Here is a 17,322-nt window from a genome sequence, read left to right on the forward strand (position 1 = left end):
TTGACTCTGTGGTCAGTAATATTGTTAATTCCATACCTAGTTTGACTCTGTGGTGGGTAATATTGTTAATTCCATACCTAGGTGGGGCCCCAAAAGGGGAACTGGGCTGAAATTTTCTTTTAAACGCTAAACATCCCAATTCCTTAACAGATTACAACCAAATTTGGTCTGAAACATCAGTGGGGAAGGACAATCATGATTTATATAAATGAGGCTGGTTTGACAACATACAACAGAGGCCCAGGGGCTTTAATGATCAAATGGTTTACTGCCATAAAGAGGCCATATACATTATCACTACGAAGAAAGACAATATTATATACTTTTTCATAGATCAGAGATTGAAATTGGTGTATTTTTATTTTATAGATGTAAAGAAGATGGGTGTTCAAAAGCATTTGCTGCTAGTCATCATTTAAAAACTCATCATCGAACTCACACAGGTAATGTAAGATAGGTGTACATTAAGATTTTAATCTCACATCAAAAAGAGTTATCCCCCTTAGAACTCGGAGGCAGGGTCCATTGTACACAAGTATCCAAGGGCCTGTTCGTTTATGCGGACAAACCGGTTCGTCAGTTTGTCGTCCGTCGTGCGGTGTGCGTCGTGCGTCCGTAAACTTTTTACATTTTCGACTTCTTCTCCAAAACCACTTAACAAAATTCAATGAAATTTTGCAGAAAGTTTCTATGGCTGAAGGTCAACCAAAATTGTGAATTATATGGTCCCCACCCCTCAGGGGCCTGAGGGGTGGGGCCAAAAAGGGTCAAATTGACTAAAACTTCAAAAATCTTCTTCTCTACTCTCAGATATGGTGGAGTCAAACACTCTTTATAGATGAAAGGGTCTTGTGGTGCTTTACCAAAAGTGTGAATTGCATGACCCTGGGGTTTCACGTTTGCCCCTGGGGAGGGGGTAAACTTTACTATAGTTTATATAGGGAAATCACCTTTTTGAATATTACTTGTTGGATTTGTATTGGAATTCATTCTAACTTGTATCAAATTATCAGCATGGGAGGACACTTTGATGGTATGTACATGTTGGCCCTAGTTGACCCCCAGGGGCTGGTGGGCGGGGCCAAAAAGGTTCAAATTGACTAAAATTTCAAAAATCTTCTTCCCTACTCTCAGATATGGTAGAATCAAATACTCTTCATAGATGGAAGGGCCTTAAGGTGCTTTACCAACATTGTGAATTTCATGACCCTGGGGTCTCACGTTTGCCCCTGGGGAGGGGGTAAACTTTACTATAGTTTATATAGGGAAATCACATTTTTGACTATTATTTGTTGGATTTGTATTGGAATTCATTCTAACTTGGTTCAAATTATCAGCATGGGATGACACTTTGATGTTATGTACATGTTGGCCCTGGTTGACCCCAGGGGCTGGTGGGCGGGGCCAAAAAGGGTCAAATTGACTGAAATTTCAAAAATCTTCTTCTCTACTCTCAGATATGTTAGAATCAAATACTCTTCATAGATGGAAGGGTCTTTAGGTGCTTTACCAAAATTGTGAATTTCATGACCCTGGGGTTTCACGTTTGCCCCTGGGTAGGGGGTAAACTTTACTAGTTTATATAGGGAAATCACATTTTTGACCATTATTTGTTGGATTTGTATTGGAATTCATTCTAACTTGGTTCAAATTATCAGCATGGGATTACAGTTTGATGTTATGTACATGTTGGCCCTGGTTGACCCCCAGGGGCTGGTGGGCGGGGCCAAAAAGGGTCAAATTGACTGAAATTTCAAAAATCTTCTTATCTACTATATGTATGAATCAAATACTCTTCATAGACTGACCCCATTAGGACTGATGGGTGGGGCCAAAGAGGGTCAATTTAGTTGACCGAAATATTTCAAATCTCAGGTGACCGTTAAGGCCCTTTGGGCCTCTTGTCTCAGAAAGCACTGAAGGGGTCTTTCTCAAATTTCACATGTAGGTTTCTCTTGGTGCTTAGTTATGCATATTGCATTTTGAGACCGATTGGAAATCAACATGGCCGACAGGCAGCCATCTTGGATTTTGACAATTGAAGTTTGTTATCGCTATTTCTCAGAAAGTACTGAAGGGATCTTTCTCAAATTTCATATGTAGGTTCCCCTCAGTGCCTAGTTATGCATATTGCATTTTGAGACTAATGGGAAAACAACATGGCCGACAGGCAGCCATCTTGGATTTTGACAATTGAAGTTTGTTATCGCTATTTCTCAGAAAGTGCTGAAGGGATCTTTCTCATATTTCATATGTAGGTTCCTCTTGGTGCCTAGTTATGCATATTGCATTTTGAGACCAATCAGAAAACAACATGGCCGACAGGCAGCCATCTTGGATTTTAACAATTGAAATTTGTTATCGCTATTTCTCAGAAAGTAATGAAGGGATCATTCTCAAATTTCATATGTAGGTTCCCCCTTGGTGCCTGGTTATGCATATTGCATTTTGAGACCAATCGGAAAACAACATGGCCGACAGGCAGCCATCTTTGATTTTGACAGTTGAAGTTTGTTATCGCCATTTCTCAGAAAGTGCTGAAGGGATCTTTATTAAATTTCATATGTAGGTTCCCCTTGGTGCCTAGTTATGCATATTGCATTTTGGGACAAATAGGAAAACAACATGGCCGACAGGCAGCCATCTTGGATTTTGACAATTGAAGTTTGTTATCGCTGTTTCTCAGAAAATACTGAAGGGATCTTTCTCAAATTTCCTATGTAGGTTTCCCTACGTGCCTAGTTATGCATATTGCATTTTGAGACCAATCGGAAAACAACATGGCCGACAGGCAGCCATCTTGGATTTTGACAATTGAAGTTTGTTATCGCTATTTCTCAGAAAATACTGAAGGGATCTTTCTCAAATTTCATATGTAGGTTCCTCTTGGTGCCTAGTTATGCATATATTTGTAGGTTCCTCTTGGTTTCTTATTATGCATATTGCATTTTGGGACCGATCAGAAAACAACATGGCCGACAGGCAGCCATCTTTGATTTTGACTATTGAAGTTTGTTATCGCTATTTCTCAGAAATTGCTGAAAGGATCTTCCTCAAATTTCATATGTAGGTTCCCCTTGGTTCCTGGTATTGCATTTTTGGACCAATCTGAAAACAACATGGCCGACAGACAGCCATTATCGCTAAATCTTAAATTTGTTATATAGGTTCCCTTTGTAAGACTTAGAGGAAGGGAAAAGTATAGAAAAGATCAATCTGACATGGAACCTATAAAGATCATTCAATGGTGGGCGCCAAGATCCCTCTGGGATCTCTTGTTAAATTTAATATAAAATTACCAGGTCTGTCTTTTTTCATAACGAACAACGCCGGTCCAAGTGGTCTTACCGTTTGGACCACAAAAACGAAAATGGACCTAGTGCATGATGCAGGCATTAAACATGAGAGTTAAAACAAGTGTTTTCTCTGAGTCATAGAACAGATTAACTGAACTGCTATGTTTACAGGTGAGAAACCTTTCTCATGTCACCAGGATGGATGTGCCAAGACGTTCACAACAAACCACAGTCTCAAGTCGCATATGACTCGCCACACCAAGTCAGACAGTGGGGAGGTATATAAAGTCTTTATTTCCAGACAGCTAACCATATACAGATCCATGTATCTGTCATAGATAGTATCGGTAAAACCTGGCTGTTAACATTCATCAGTTACTTCAGCACCCATTTGTTATAAGATTTCCCATGAAATTGAACAGTGATGTTGAATCCTAGTCCTGAATATGGTCAAGACAAGAAACAAATTCTTAATTAATGGCTTAGACTTGGAACAGGATATCTGGTGTTTTATTTCCAGGTTATGATATAAAAGTTCAGATATACAATATTTAGAATCATAACTACAACTTCCACTTAGCTATAATTTCATAAAATGGTTGAATGTCCCCTGTCATTTGTGCCGTTTTCTTTCAGTCCAACATGATTGACCTTGATCCAGGAACTTCAGACCAAGCTACAAACTACGAAGATGACACTTACCAGGTATGTACTGGTGATGAGATATCAAATATCAGTACAAGGAAATCCACTTGTTCAACAGTTCATCCACTAATTTGGTTGTATCATTAGACAGCTGAAAGAAGGCAGGCATCAGATCATGTCATTGATGTTTACCTTTCTGTAAACGTGATATTCAATTATATATTGTAAGGTAGCAAATAATATGCTGTATGTGTACAGGTATCACTGACACATTGATGGACACACTGTATAATTGTACAGGTATCTCTGCCACATTGATGGACACTCTGTATAATTGTACAGGTATCTCTGACACATTGATGGACATGCTGTATAATTGTACAGGTATCTCTGACACATTGATGGATACGCTGTATAATTGTACAGGTATCTCTGACACATTGATGGACATGCTGTATAATTGTATAGGTATCACTGACACATTGATGGACACACTGTATAATTGTACAGGTATCTCTGACACATTGATGGACATGCTGTATAATTGTACAAGTATCACTGACACATTGATGGACATACTGTATAATTGTACAGGTATCTCAGATACATTGATGGACACGCTGTATAATTGTACAAGTATCACTGACACATTGATGGACACACTGTATAATTGTACAGGTATCACTGACACATTGATGGACACTGTATAATTGTACAGGTATCTCTGACACATTGATGGACATGTATAATTGTACGGGTATCACTGACACATTGATGGACACACTGTATAATTGTACAGGTATCACTGACACATTGATGGACACACTGTATAATTGTACAGGTATCTCTGACACATTGATGGACATGCTGTATAATTGTACAGGTATCTCTAACACATTGATGGACATGCTGTATAATTGTACAGGTATCACTGACACATTGATGGACATGCTGTATAACTGTACAGGTATCACTGACACATTGATGGACATGCTGTATAATTGTACAAGTATCACTGACACATTGATGGACATACTGTATAATTGTACAGGTATCACTGACACATTGATGGACACACTGTATAATTGTACAGGTATCACTGACACATTGATGGACACTGTATAATTGTACAGGTATCACTGACACATTGATGGACATGCTGTATAATTGTACAGGTATCACTGACACATTAATGGACATGCTGTATAATTGTACAGGTATCACTGACACATTGTTGGACACACTGTATGTGTACAGGTATCACTGACACATTAATGGACATGCTGTATAATTGTACAGGTATCACTGACACATTGATGGACACTCTGTATAATTGTACAGGTATCACTGACACATTGATGGACACACTATATAATTGTACAGGTATCACTGACACATTGATGGACACACTATATAATTGTACAGGTATCACTGACACATTGTTGGACACTGTATAATTGTACAGGTATCACTGACACATTGATGGACATGCTGTATAATTGTACAGGTATCACTGACACATTGATGGACACACTATATAATTGTACAGGTATCACTGACACATTGATGGACACACTATATAATTGTACAGGTATCACTGACACATTGATGGACATGCTGTATAATTGTACAGGTATCACTGATACATTAATGGACACACTGTATAATTGTACAGGTATCACTGACACATTGATGGACATGCTGTATAATTGTACAGGTATCACTGACACATTGATGGACATGTTGTATAATTGTACAGGTATCACTGACACATTGATGGACACACTGTATAATTGTACAGGTATCACTGACACATTGATGGACATGCTGTATAATTGTACAGGTATCACTGACACATTGATGGACACACTGTATAATTGTACAGGTATCTCTGACACATTGATGGACACACTGTATAATTGTACACGTGTCACTGACAAATTTTTTCCATATAAGTAAACAAATGTAAGCCTAGTAGAATTCTTAATTATCCTAGTAGGAACAGTTCTCCTGAACAAGCCCAGATTGATGGATTGATGGATTGACCCTGTTTTAATAATATGCCAGTGATATATAACAATGTTTATAATGATGATTAAAATGAAATATTATCACTGCTTCATGTTTTAGCAGCAATTAATAGATATGATTTGTTCAATTGTAACAGAACCCAGACAGTAACATCAGCACCAGTATAGAGGACTTCCTAAACTCCATCGCCAACGATTACAATCCTGATGCTGCTCGAATCACAGGGACACCAGACACATCTGGTATGACAGTTATAACTGTATCTTTTATAATTTTTATTTGCTTTTCTCTAGACTTTTCAGTGTGTATTATATATGCATGGTTTACTGTACAGATGTATCTATTGTTTTTGTCAAAATCCTTGATTTTTAGTTCACCCAACCTAGGGGCAAGTGAGCTTATGCCATGGTGCACTGTCTGTCCATCTTGCTGGCTGGCATCAACTTTTCTCCTTTAATCAAGTTCTCAATAACCAAGGGGCCCAGATACCTGATATTGTGCCTGTAGTTTGCTAGGGTAAAGTGCTACCAAGTTGGTTCAAATGAATGACCTTGACCTACATTGAATGGCTACAAAATTAAATGAATAAACCTAATCTACTCATATTTGAATCAAGTAGATAGGAGCAGGCGAGTGATACAGGCCCATTGGGCCTCTTGTTTTTTACAACTATTTGCTTAATATTTGTGTTTCTTGTCAGGGTTGGCAAACATGACTGTGGATGGGAACACTGTTCTGGGACCAGTCGGACAGTCAACAATGATAGTGGCTGGGGACACTGGGGATCTGTCTAATCAAGTTTACAGTGTCCAGCCTGTCATCAGTCTGCCCCAACCCCTCGTGGCTCCTCTACAGACTACAGATGAGGCTCCAGTACCTGTCATAGCTATTCCTGACACAAATCCAATGAACAATACAGTACAGACCGTCGGCACCATTCCAGGCACTAGTAACATGGTGCAGACCAGCAAGGACTCACCAGTAGTACAAGTGTTTATTCCTGCGACAGATACCAGTACTACCCCTTCCACTACAGAGTCTGTGTCCAATCAGAAAGTGGACAACTCCCAACAGTCTGTAACAGTGCAGCATTACCTTATAACAAAGGTAATAGCCAACACACCAGATGGGCCACGAGTTCAGTCCGAAAGTGCACTTCAGTTGGTGGCTCCCTCTGTGGCCAACCTGGGCCAATCTGTGGTCGGAGGTCCAGTGATTGGAGTTCCTTCAAGCAGTGTAGTGCCTTCTGTCCGAGTGATCACTAGTAACGGGGAGGAGTCTGACCAGCAAGCCAGAGTGGTGCTGCCGCAAACCTCGGAGAACATCTCGGCAACTACTACTCTCCCACCCATTACAATTGTGTGTGACTGTAAAAAGGAACGTTCAGAAGAAGAGGACTCATGTGATAATCGTACATCCTTCACCCCAGATCAGGGGACTGGAAGCTCCTATACAGCGATACCAATAACTATGACACCTGTGAACCCAGTAACTGTGGCTCTGTCACCTGGCTCTAAAGATAACTCCCAGTCTCTGAGTAAGGAATTCACTCCTATCGTGATGCCATCAGATTTAATTGACTCGAATCAACTTACAGTAACTTTACCTGTGGCAGTGTCTTCATCAAGTTAACGCCACTGACTAGCCTCACTCCTATAAGTAGTCTAAGTCTTGTGTTTGAAGATACAGGGGTCCCTTTCTTAGTTATATGACTCCCTACATTTATCTGACATTGTAACAAACCTTATTTATTTTACAACAACTAAAAAACAGGTTATAACTTAATGGTGTATTAAGAATCTATTTAAGTCAGACGACCAAAAGTTCTGAAATTAAACTTTGGATTTGGCGATGATATTTTTGAAAAGTTACTTTTTAGAAAGTAATTTGGAAAAATAATAAGCTGCTTCATATCCCTTTTTACTATTGGCATGAGATCTGTATATACTATAACAGAGGTGGCGGAGTGGTTAAGGTGTCCCGACACTTTATCACTAGCGCTCAACCTGTGGGTTGTAAGTTTGAAGCCCAAGTGGTACTGACTGTAGGCCGGTGGTTTTTCTCCGGGTACTCTGGCTTTCCTCCACCTCTTAAACCTGGCACAACCTCAAATAACCTTGGCCGTTAATAGGACGTTAAACCAAATAAGTCAAACCAAGCTAAACCAAGTATACTATAAAACCACTCTAGTGGCCAAGATCATATATAGCGTGTAGAGGGTACGGAGTGGAAGGAAACCAGAGTGCTCAGAGAAAACCCAGACGGTCATGTAGGTGACCTTTTGATGTCTGATTAAGGAATTGAAGCCGGATCGTCTTGTTGAAAGGTATCCACTTTACCACCAGACTACCCGTCAGACTTGCTATGGTACAAGAGGCTAGTTTGACAAGCAGGTGTCCCTAGAAGTACACCTCAAATGACTGAGCTGCAAATTTTTATCATTTAACCTGATGTTATGGCAGTTTTTTTCTTTGCTAGCCTTTCTGACCCCTTCCCAGCTTAGGTATATGAGATTTATAAGTTCAATGATGTAATCTTTGTTATTTCTAAAGATGTTTAACTGATCATTGGATATTGAAGTTATTTATATCATTTTTTGTTCTTCATATAATTGCAAAAACTGTCCCAAAAGCTTTAATTGAAATTATAGAAATATAAAATGTATACTTCAATCATGAAACTGACATAATATTTTCATCACTAAACACTGTTGAGTACATTATACACACCTGATGCCTCAACTGTCAACCAGTCGGGCGTTCGTCTGGCGTTCGTCTGGCGTTCGTCGGGCATCAATTTTTCCCTTTTGAACAATCCCTTCTCACTATCAAAGACTCCCAGAGTCATGATATGTGACTGGTAGGTTCCTATGGATGGATCAATCGGGGATTTGCATAATGAAATTACCTTGACCCATAATCTTTTACAGTAACCATCTGATTTGAACAAACTCACCAGATCAGTGATGGTTGCCATATGTGGTCAATATTTTTAATGAAATGGCAATTTTCTATCTTGTCAGTCACTGGCTGGCAATATATACTGGTAATGTTGGTATTTACTGGCAGTATTACTAACCATTTCCCAACTTATTGTATGGAACATATTACCTACTTATTCAAAGGAAGTGCCAGTTTAGTGGATGAAACCTTCTTTTTTTTGTATATTTGTTTGATATACAGTTTGTAATCAATAAAATGGGTTATTCTATAATTAGCCCACCATCATCAGAACTGGAGGGATATTACTCAAATGTTATGAGTAGGTTACCCTTGGTCCGTAGTTATGCCATTTCAATATATAATTTAGGTCAGAAAAAAAAACCGAAATAGCAGACAAATGGCCATCTTGTTTTTTGAGATTTGAAGTTTGTTCTCCCTATTTCTTGAAAAGTACTGGAGGAATATTCAAACCAAACTGAAGGGTTTTATCTCAAACTTCACATGAAGGTTCTACTTTTTCTTGCTTGTTATTACCATTGTAGATTATCAAGAAAGGGGGAGATAGAGAGAAGATCAGTCTGACATATAACCAATGAAGATCATTCAATGGTGGGTGCCAAGATCTTTCTGGGATCTCTTGTAAGGCTTTAAAAAATTATTAGACAAATGACCTCTCAACTTGCACAAAGTTCAAATTTCTTTTTAAGATATTTCTCACCACTTTCCTCTCATCAATTGTGATTTTTAGGTCTTGGCTATATAAAGTTTCCCTTCTCTGTGTTCTATGTCTGGTCTTTATATATTTACTGACAGCTTTCTGGTACAGGATTACATTTTTCTGTACACCAGAGTCAAACAAGATAATGTTTTCTAATTAACAGTTCATATGTCTACTTATAAAATTATATAATAGGTCAACATTTTCCCAGTATTTATCGTGTTCATCTTTGAATAGTAGTTTCCACTTGTTCATGTTTTTAAGAGGAAAAAAGACAGAAGGGAAAATTAGAAAGACAATCAGTCTGACATAGAAACCATGCAGAAAAGATCATTCAATGGTAGATGCCAAGATTCCACTGGAATCTCTTGTTTTTTCAAAAATGTGCTTTTCAAATTCAAGATTCTTATTAATTATAACTCCTGTATCTTACAGTCTTCGTGGTTCATTGTTCTTCTTCAGGTTCATGTCACTGTCATACTTGTGCTTACTTTACCTTGACCAATGTTTGGTCGTTATATCAGTCTGAAGACTTGGATCAAGGTTTTGAGTAATGTTGTATCACCACATTGAAGAGACTGTCACTGTTATAAGATTAAAGCAATCATACCAAGTGTAAACAATGTGCCAAATGATAGTTTAAATAATAGCTTTGTTTTTTGTTTGTCCTGCTAAAGGGTTAATTGCATTTGGTTTGGAGCTTTTGAGCATTGTGAAATGTGTATTGTATGTACCAACATGACCAAAAAAATCATAAAGTGTAACATTGTTAACTTCATTCGCCATAAAGAGTTATAATCATTCAGGTAAGTATGGTGACTTTGTAAACAGAGGTTTTACCACAAACATTTCCATTATTAGCTATGTGTGAAGTCTACAGGAATATCCAGATTTACTCTGTACATTATTGTAATTACAAATTGTATCTAAAGTCTACAGGAATATCTAGATTTACTCTGTACATTATTGTAATTACAAATTGTATCTAAAGTCTACAGGAATATCTAGATTTACTCTGTACATTATTGTAATTACAAATTGTATCTAAAGTCTACTGGAATATCCAGATTTACTCTGTACATTATTGTAATTACAAATTGTATCTAAAGTCTACTGGAAAATCCAGATTTACTCATTTTTAGCCCACAATCATCAGATGGTGGGCTATTCAAATCGCCTTGCGTCTGTGGTCCGTGGTCCGTCTGTCCGTCCCTCCATCCGTCCGTAAACAATTCTTGTTATCGCTATTTCTGAGAAAGTCCTGAAGGGATCTTTCTCAAATTTCATATGTAGGTTCCCCTTGGTGCCTAGTTATGCATATTGCATTTTGGGACCGATCGGAAAACAACATGGCCGACAGGCAGCCATCTTGGATTTTGACCATTGAAGTTTGTTATCGCTATTTCTGAGAAAGTACTGAAGGGATCTTTCTCAAATTTCATATGTAGGTTCCCCTTGGTGCCTAGTTATGCATATCGCATTTTGGGACCGATCGGAAAACAACATGGCCAACATTGCATTTTTGGACCAATCTGAAAACATTGTCGAAAGACAACCATTATTACTAAATCTCAAATTTCATATATAAGTTTCCCTTGTTTAAAAAGCACTGGAGGGATGTTTTTTCAATTTATACAGATTAGTAAGAGGAAGGGAAAAAAGAGAAAAGATCAATCTGATATGGAACCTATGAAGATCATTCAACGGTGGGCGCCAAGATCCCTCTGGGATCTCTTGTTGTTTTTACAGTTTGCTCCGCTACATTTATAATGACTGACACTTCAAAAGCTCTTATAGAAGAAAGAGAGTGTTAATATTCACCTCATGTTTTGTAGACCTTGTTGAGATTATTACATATACATGTATTACTAGTTTAAATTCTGATGTTGACTACATTAATTGGCACTTTGACTCAGTAGCAGTTTTTTGTTTAAATCTTCTTTCTGTGCTTAATTGATAAAAGAAAACATTTAATTTTAGAACACTCCTCAAATGGCCAAGGACAAGAATTATACCATGGGACTGTGTATGCTGTCTGTCTTGTAATGTAAATTTTCCTTTACAAAGCTACTAGTCTAGAACAGCAGAAGTGACTTTGGTCCAAAGCATTGTTATCTTACATTAACTCAGTTTTGAGAAAATGGAGGGCAAGTTTCCTTTCAGCCTTGTATCATAGAGATGAAACTTAGTTTTAATGAATGTAAAAGTAGAATAGGTAAACTTTGTAACCCTTCCAGTGTGTACTGGTTAGGTAAACTGGACTCAATGATAGGTACATGGAGGGTAGCCCTCTGGGGTTAATAGGACAAGGGAGATCTTACAGTCTGGATCAGGGATCTGGAGAAACACATTATAATGTTTCAGATCCAATCTTAAGTGGAAGATTTGTGAGAAGAGCAAATTGTGTGGCTTCTACTTAAAAATATGAGTGTCACTCAGCTGATTGAACATGGTTACACGGCTCAGTTGGAAGAGGTCTGGATTATCACACCAGAGGCCTGTGTTGATGTTTGATATGAATATCTTTTTATTTATGCACTTGTCAAATTTGTTGAGATTATGGTGGTATGGTGCCCACCCACCCGACTATCTGTCTCTCAGGAGAAAACTATTGTTTGTCTGGAGATCTCCAAAATGTTTTGAACAATCTCTTTAAAACTTAGTATGCATCATAATCGTGATATGTACTTGAAAGGTATGCATCATAATCGTGATATGTACTTGAAAGGAATGCATCATAATCGTGATATGTACTTGAAAGGAATGCATCATAATCGTGATATGTACTTGAAAGGAATGCATCATAATCGTGATATGTACTTGAAAGGAATGCATCATAATCGTGATATGTACTTGAAAGGAATGCATCATAATCGTGATATGTACTTGAAAGGAATGCATCATAATCGTGATATGTACTTGAAAGGAATGCATCATAATCGTGATATGTACTTGAAAGGAATGCATCATAATCGTGATATGTACTTGAAAGGAATGCATCATAATCGTGATATGTACTTGAAAGGAATGCATCATAATCGTGATATGTACTTGAAAGGAATGCATCATAATCGTGATATGTACTTGAAAGGAATGCATCATAATCGTGATATGTACTTGAAAGGAATGCATCATAATCGTGATATGTACTTGAAAGGAATGCATCATAATCGTGATATGTACTTGAAAGGTATGCATCATAATCGTGATATGTACTTGAAAGGAATTTTGATTGCAAAAGTTATTGCCCTTTGTTTATTTCTAGTGCTTGAATCTTGTCCTCAGATCTCCTACATTTCTACCGAGTTCTTCGAAACTAAGTAGGCTTTAAAATCAATTTAGCTTGAAGGATTCCTGAACAAGGCGATCAGTGTTTTTGTAACAGAGGTCATTATAAATCATATTTGTTTCAATGCCTCTGTTAGGGATCAAACCAGGGACCTCTGGCTTATTAGTGATCAGTTCAACAAATTTTGCTAAAGAGAATAGTGCTCTAGTCGAGTGTATATTATTGAGCTAGTATTTATCAGGGTTATATACCCAGGTAGGAAAGAACTCATCTGTGAGTTTCCAGGGATTACAGCAATGCCAGTGAGGTTTCACTTAGTCCCGAGTCGTGATAACAAATGGCAAGGCTATTGATAAGTTATATATGTTTCAATGCCTCAGCTAGGGATTGACCCTGGACATCTGGCGTAACTGTACTAGTCATTTGTAAACCAGTTATACTAAAGAGAAGTTCTGAGCAATACATTGAGTCTATAAACGGGCTACATTTAATGATACATACTGTAGAATACACTGTATTGTGGGACTGTACAGAGCTGTGTAGTAAGGATACAACGTATTGTGGGACTGTACAGAGCTGTGTAGTAAGGATGTAAAGACTGTCTTACATATTTACATAGCTGTGATAACGTAGCTCTGGACGATGGACGGATAATTTCTGATAGATGGTCATGCCGGAGAGCAGTGTAGGCAGGGTATGAATATCCATTCTAATATTTTACTACTCTGCATGTCCAAGGTGGGCGATGTAATACCTAATGTTAGTGAGGTACTTATTGTAATCAATTATAATCATGTACTAAAAGTTGTACCCATATCCCATTATGGAAACAAAATGGATTTATCGTATGCGCTGAGATGAGTCCTATATATAGTCTCTAGCTAACAAGTCTTTAAAGTATAGATTTTATTGAGTGTAATTATAATAGGATTTCACTTAAATATGGTCTGCATAATTTTCTGTGGTTGAGTAACCCTGTAACTATAGGTTAAGGTATAAACTATAATACAATCATTTGTGATACTGGTATATAGTGATTGTGTGGTATTCAGACGTGTATACATTTAAAATTTTGTACTTGTTAGACTCTCTGGAGTGGAACTTTTATTTCTTGTTGATTTATCTAATGGTTGGTGTGATCCGTCTTACACAGAAATGTCCGGTGTTTTTTATCACCGAGTCGGTGTTAGTATAGGTTGTCTGTTGTATGAAATAATGGCTCAGTTACAAATTGTCTGTTGTATGAAATAATAGCTCAGTTACAGGGAAACTACATCTCTGATTGATAAAAGTATTTTATGTTACAAATTGTGATGTAATCAATGCTTTACTTAATTTTGAATGTTTACTAATTTTCATGCCAAAAATATAAAGATATTTAATATTTCTGTAGACTTTAGGCCAGTGATTTAAACTTACCATTACATATTTAGCAATGTCACTAAATATCTCTGCTGAATTTAATTTTGATTTATGAGTGCCAATTTGGCTTACTATTGTTTAGATGTAGGATGTTCCGGGAATGCTTTACAAATGTACTTGTTCAGTGACATATTTGAGAATTTTGTGATAAAAATTCAATAGAAATAAATTGGAAAATGATAGATTTAGGTATTGTACTGCCTTCAGTTGTCATTCATTACCACAATGATTGCTAACTGGACAAAGGTAAATTCACTAACTTGCTGAGTCAAACCTGAAAAGTGTTTTTGATTGCTCTAGAATAGCTTGTTAAAAATCAAAACCAAAATAGTGTTTATAGACTCTTTATTTAATTTAGTTTGCTAATTGGCTGTGAATGAAAATAGAAGAATGCAGTTTAGTGTTTAGATATGACTATCAAATTGCGGTTAGCAAGTACATACAGTTGTATATGGAATTACTTAACAAAAATTAAAAAAAAAATATCTGTAGAAAATTTTGATCATCCTTTTGTTTGTATGAATATTGTTGGAATCAACAGACTTATCTATCTTGTTAGTTGATTGTATTGTGCCGTAACAGACTTCCTTATCTATCTTGTTATATTTGATTATATTGTGCCGTTTATTTATACCATGATTATAACTGTATGAGAATGAGGTCTATATTTCATACATTAAAAGCACTTCACAATTGGTGTGTTCAGTGTGTTTTGTACATGATAATCACATATTAAGACCAGTTCTTAATCAACTAAGGACAATACAAGGTCAGTCATTTTCTATCGATCCAGATCATTAAGGCCAGCCATTACAGGTAGGTCTTGTGCACTACTTGCACAGTAGTTAATTTTTGCTACGGTCATACCAACTTGTGTTTATATGCCCTCACACCTTGCTAGCAACTCCCACTAAGGTATCAGCTGGCTTGGAACTAATGCAGACCTGTCTGGTAGCTCTGGTGACTCGTCCATGTGCCTGGCATGCAGCCCTCATGGAGTATGTCACGCAAATACATAATGCAAGTTAAAGGCAACACTACCATGCAGGTACCACGCAGAACTTGGCATGCCCACAGAAATTGGACATTTATACACCTAACGACATATGTTGCCTGGTATATTGTTTTAACTTAGCAATTCCATTCTTAACTGATATTAGTAAAATACAAAATTTCAATGGTAAATATAATGTATTAAAGCACAATTTAAAACAGTAATTAATTCATTTTATTCATTAATGGTAGACTTTTCAATCAACTAAATATTATTATTAGTTATTTTTTCTTTATTGACATTTTTATTCAGTTTTTAGCCCCCCATCTGATGATGATGAGCTTTTCAAATCGCCCTGCTTCCATGGTGAGTGGTCATTCATCCGTCCATCTATCCCTCCATAAACCATTCTTGTTATCGCTATTTCTCAGAAAATACTGAAGGGATCTTTCTCACATTTCATAGGTAAGCTTCCCTTGGTCCCTGGTTATGCAAATTGCATTTTTGTGCCGATCGGAAAACAACATGGCCGACAGGTGGCCATCTTGGATTTTGACAATTGAAGATTGTTATCACTATTTCTCAGAAAATACTGAAGGGATCTTTCTCAAATTACATATGTAAGTTTCCCTTGGACCCTTGTTGTGCATATTGCATTTTGGAACCGATCGTAATTCAACATGGCTGAGAGGTGGCCAGCTTGGATTGTGACATTGAAGTTTGTTATCACATTTAATCAGCAAGCGCTAAAGGGATCTTTCTCAAATTTCCTTTGTTAGTTACACTTAGTCCTTAGTGGTGCATTGCATTTTGAGAACAATCGAGAAATAACATGGCCGACCGGCGGCCATCATGAATTTTGAAAATTGAAGTTTGTTATCACTAGTAAAGGGATCTTTCTCATATTTCATATGTAATCTCCCCTTGGTCCCTTATTGTGCATATTGCATTTTCGGACTGATAGGAAGACAACTTGGCCAACAGGAGGCCATCTTGGATTTTACCAATTGCAGGTTGCTCCTGTTGTTTAATTTATATAAAGTTATTAAATGCATGGAAGGAAGGGTGCAAGAAGAGAAAAGATCAGTCTTTTATTTGACTGATATGGAGCATTCAATGGGGGAGCCAAGATCCCTCTGGGATCTTTTGCTTTCATATAATATTTACATGGTACAAAAGTAAAGACAACTTTCACACACACTTGCATACTCATACTGTAGATCTACCTAAGTACTTGAATATCTGTAAATCAGTAATGGTACTATTGTACATGGTAAAAATCATATATCTGTCAAGATACTAAGTAGTGAAAACTTTGGTTCTATTGATCAACTAGGTTTTGAAAAAGTCTCCGTATAGGGAGGGATAAAGTTTGTTTGCATTTATAATTGAAGTATACTTATCAATATTGTAATGATTTTTATGTTCCTTTTTATACTTTCTATCAAAAGTTGGTCACCTTTAAAAAATGGTGCATAATAAGATTATAATTTATTTATGTCATATTGTTTACCTAGTTTTCTAAACAGTGTATGGTTTTTGGATAGATTTAAATTTAAATATACACTGTATTATGGTTTTGTAAAAGATCCACTTTTCAAGTAACATCCATAACTTCCAAACCAAAAAGCTGAATCGTTTATGCTGATTGGTTGTCTACATACTATGATGCTGAATGGTTGTCTCCATGTTACGGTGATGCTGATTGGTTTTCTACTGGTTACTGCGATGCTGATTGGTTGTTGAATGTTGTTAACTTTGATGCTGATTGGTTGGTTGGTTTTCTACATATTACTGTGATGCTGATTGGTTGTCGAATGTTACTGTGATGCTGATTGGTTAGTTGGTTTTCTACATATTTCTGTGATGCTGTTTAATTGACTACATGTTGCTGTGATGCAGATTCATCTGGTTGCCCATATACATATCACTATGATGCTGATTGGTTTTCTACATGTGATGCTGATTGGTTGATTACATGTTTC

The 17,322-nt window shown here is 37.1% G+C and overlaps 1 protein-coding gene and 1 long non-coding RNA gene across 3 annotated transcripts; both read left to right on the plus strand.

Annotated features, from left to right (window-relative positions):
• Positions 1–369: 369 nt before the first annotated feature.
• On the plus strand, positions 370–9,988 carry LOC117318574 (zinc finger protein 76-like; the record flags this gene model as incomplete). Its single annotated transcript, XM_033873544.1, is given in 5 exon segments — positions 370–443; positions 3,468–3,574; positions 3,933–4,001; positions 6,109–6,214; positions 6,673–9,988. Coding segments are annotated over 5 exon segments (1,288 nt in total), but the record flags the coding sequence as incomplete, so codon positions are not given.
• A 1,283-nt stretch (positions 9,989–11,271) lies between these two features.
• Positions 11,272–14,816, plus strand: LOC117318573. Of its 2 annotated transcripts, none has more exons than XR_004530406.1 (2): positions 11,272–12,327; positions 12,823–14,816. It is a non-coding gene; the product is annotated as an uncharacterized LOC117318573 (long non-coding RNA). The 2 variants fall into 2 exon arrangements; XR_004530407.1 differs by having other exon boundaries at positions 11,272–12,294.
• The last annotated feature ends 2,506 nt before the right edge of the window (positions 14,817–17,322 follow it).

This window comes from Pecten maximus, unplaced genomic scaffold (assembly GCF_902652985.1).
Source record: "Pecten maximus unplaced genomic scaffold, xPecMax1.1, whole genome shotgun sequence".
Classification (NCBI taxonomy): domain Eukaryota; kingdom Metazoa; phylum Mollusca; class Bivalvia; order Pectinida; family Pectinidae; genus Pecten; species Pecten maximus.